Raw genomic sequence first — 2,237 nt, 5'->3', positions numbered from 1 at the left:
TCCCTGAAAAAAAAAAAAAAAAAAAAAAAAAAAAAATTTATGCGTTTACACAAAAGAAAATGAGCAGTCGCGATCATTCCTTGCGTCCAGTCTCAACCTACTTTGGTGCCTGGAATGTGTGCCTCATTCCTCAATAAAGGGAAAGTTGTTGCATATTTCAATATGCAAAATAATAATGACCCGGCTAAAAACTAGGAAAAATACAAAAAAACACAGTAGGGAAATTTCCAAGTAGTACAATAACTCTAACGCGTCGCATAAAGACGCGATAAAACACTGACATGAGGGTTCCTGAATAAGCCCATGTCGCTTTATAGATAGATATGTAGTTACTTGGTACAAGTCCCTCTACCAGGAAATGAATAAATACCCCATGGATGTGGTGTATGGACCGACATCTTATTCTCACTTACTTTAGTTCCCCATTACTACTTATCTATCCAAATATTTTTCATTTTTTTACGTGAAGATTTGCATACACATCCCATCCATTATCAAAAAATCTCTCTCTCATCTTCCAACCTGAACCCTACTACTACCCCTCACACCCCCGAGCGTGCTGTCCTTGCCTCTGTCAATGATGCTTCCCTTGATCCGCAAGTTGCAGTCGCTGAAATGGTTACAAATTTGCAGAGCACTCGTCTCCAAGATAATGACTCTACGTCCATCTCTTACGCTGCTTCTCCCGTGAGGATGGATCACTCGCAAGACTCCTTGCACGGAGAGGATATGAATATGGATATTCCACTCGAAGAATCTGTGCCTGTCTCGGTTGATCGAAGGTGTGATGACCAGATCCTTAACGGATATCAATCAGAAGAGGAATGAACTCATCACCCGAAAGGCGTACCTCACGCGTCTGCTGGCACAGAATGGTGCGAACAAGTCTGAAGGAAACATTGAGGAAACCCTAGCTGTAGTTGTCAATGAAATTAAGGTGCTCGAGAAAAGAGCTGAGGATTCCCTAGAATCTTTACAAGACCTGGAATCACTTTCCACTCCTCTCCAGCTCAAAAAACCAAGGAATGATTCCATCCTCGTGGTACCGATCAGTATCCCGCAGGTCCACCTTAATGTCACAGATGCTATGCCTCGGTTCCATAGTACCTCCGATCCACGCAAGTTTTTAGATGAGGTTCGTCATGTTGTCTGTACGTACGTAGGTCGAGAGTCGTTCAAACGGTCCTGTGGTCGGTACTTGCTTTACCTGACGGTCAGCGAGTACCATCGCCAGTACCTCGAACAGGAACTGGAAAAACTTCCTGAAGATCAGAAAACCTGGGAGAAGTGTGAAGCGACCTTCCTGAAGATCGCTCTTACGGAACAAGAACGTATGTCACAGTTTAAGAAATTACTTGAAACTGGCAGAGGCACACGCGAGACTTATCATCAATTTGCCATGCGGGTGGACCGAGACGTACGGGTATACGGTATCAGCGACGATAGCGAGATGGTCACCTCCCTCCTGACGGCCACAGTAAAAACCTTCATGCTCGATCTTATGATCACCAGGCTACAAGTCCTGAAACAAGAACCGGTGCTCGCCTTCAAGTCGATCTCCGAGTTCACAAAGATTCCGGGAGGCCTTACTGGCCCCCACATCCCACAAGAGATTGTCCCCAGTGATAATCCTGCACCTCATCGCCGTGACACAGGCCCAATGCGCCGCGCACGAGCGTCTGATGAAAGATATAATCCTAAGGGCAAAGCCCACAATGAGGAGGCTAAATCAAAGTCCCTCTATGACTGCCAGCATTGTGGCAAAAATTTCTCCCATAATACGGATGGACACAAGCAATGTGCAAAATGCAATGCACGCGGACATCTGGCGTCCGAATGTACCAGACATAACAGTAGATCTGGTAAGAATCGTCCTAAATCAAATAATATCGTGTCACTGAATAAGCAAACAGTCTTTGATAACAATCTGTCAAACTCTACTGATAATACACAGGCTCCAACAAGTCTACCTCGGTTAATCGATAACTTAACTGAAGATCGTTCAATAGAAGATAGTAAAAACGCAAAGACTTCAATACATCCCAAAAATCTACTAGATCTATCTGATCATGCTCAAACATATCGGAATCCATCTCTCTTGAAACCACCATTGATGATCTTTGGCACCCAGCCTAGAATTTCTATGGAATCAATCAATCCTAAAACATTATTATGGCATGATCAATGTGTTACTGCTACTCTTGAATCTGAATTTATACACTCACCTTCTCATATAA

At 43.7% G+C, this 2,237-nt stretch overlaps 1 protein-coding gene across 1 annotated transcript; it reads left to right on the top strand.

Annotated features, from left to right (window-relative positions):
- The first annotated feature begins 519 nt into the window (after positions 1 to 519).
- On the top strand, positions 520 to 2,025 carry BCR41DRAFT_346815 (hypothetical protein). The gene is made up of 2 exons (XM_022022967.1): positions 520 to 1,862; positions 1,955 to 2,025. Exons 1-2 carry the CDS (start codon positions 788 to 790, stop codon positions 1,984 to 1,986), a joined length of 1,107 nt encoding a protein of 368 aa, XP_021885187.1. The 5' UTR covers positions 520 to 787; the 3' UTR covers positions 1,987 to 2,025.
- Positions 2,026 to 2,237: the final 212 nt, after the last annotated feature.

The sequence above is a fragment of the Lobosporangium transversale genome (assembly GCF_002105155.1).
Source record: "Lobosporangium transversale strain NRRL 3116 chromosome Unknown BCR41scaffold_4, whole genome shotgun sequence".
NCBI classification, from domain to species: Eukaryota; Fungi; Mortierellomycota; class Mortierellomycetes; order Mortierellales; family Mortierellaceae; genus Lobosporangium; species Lobosporangium transversale.
The sequence above is the reverse complement of the archived record's forward strand: the minus strand, read 5'-3'. Positions and strand labels throughout refer to the sequence as shown.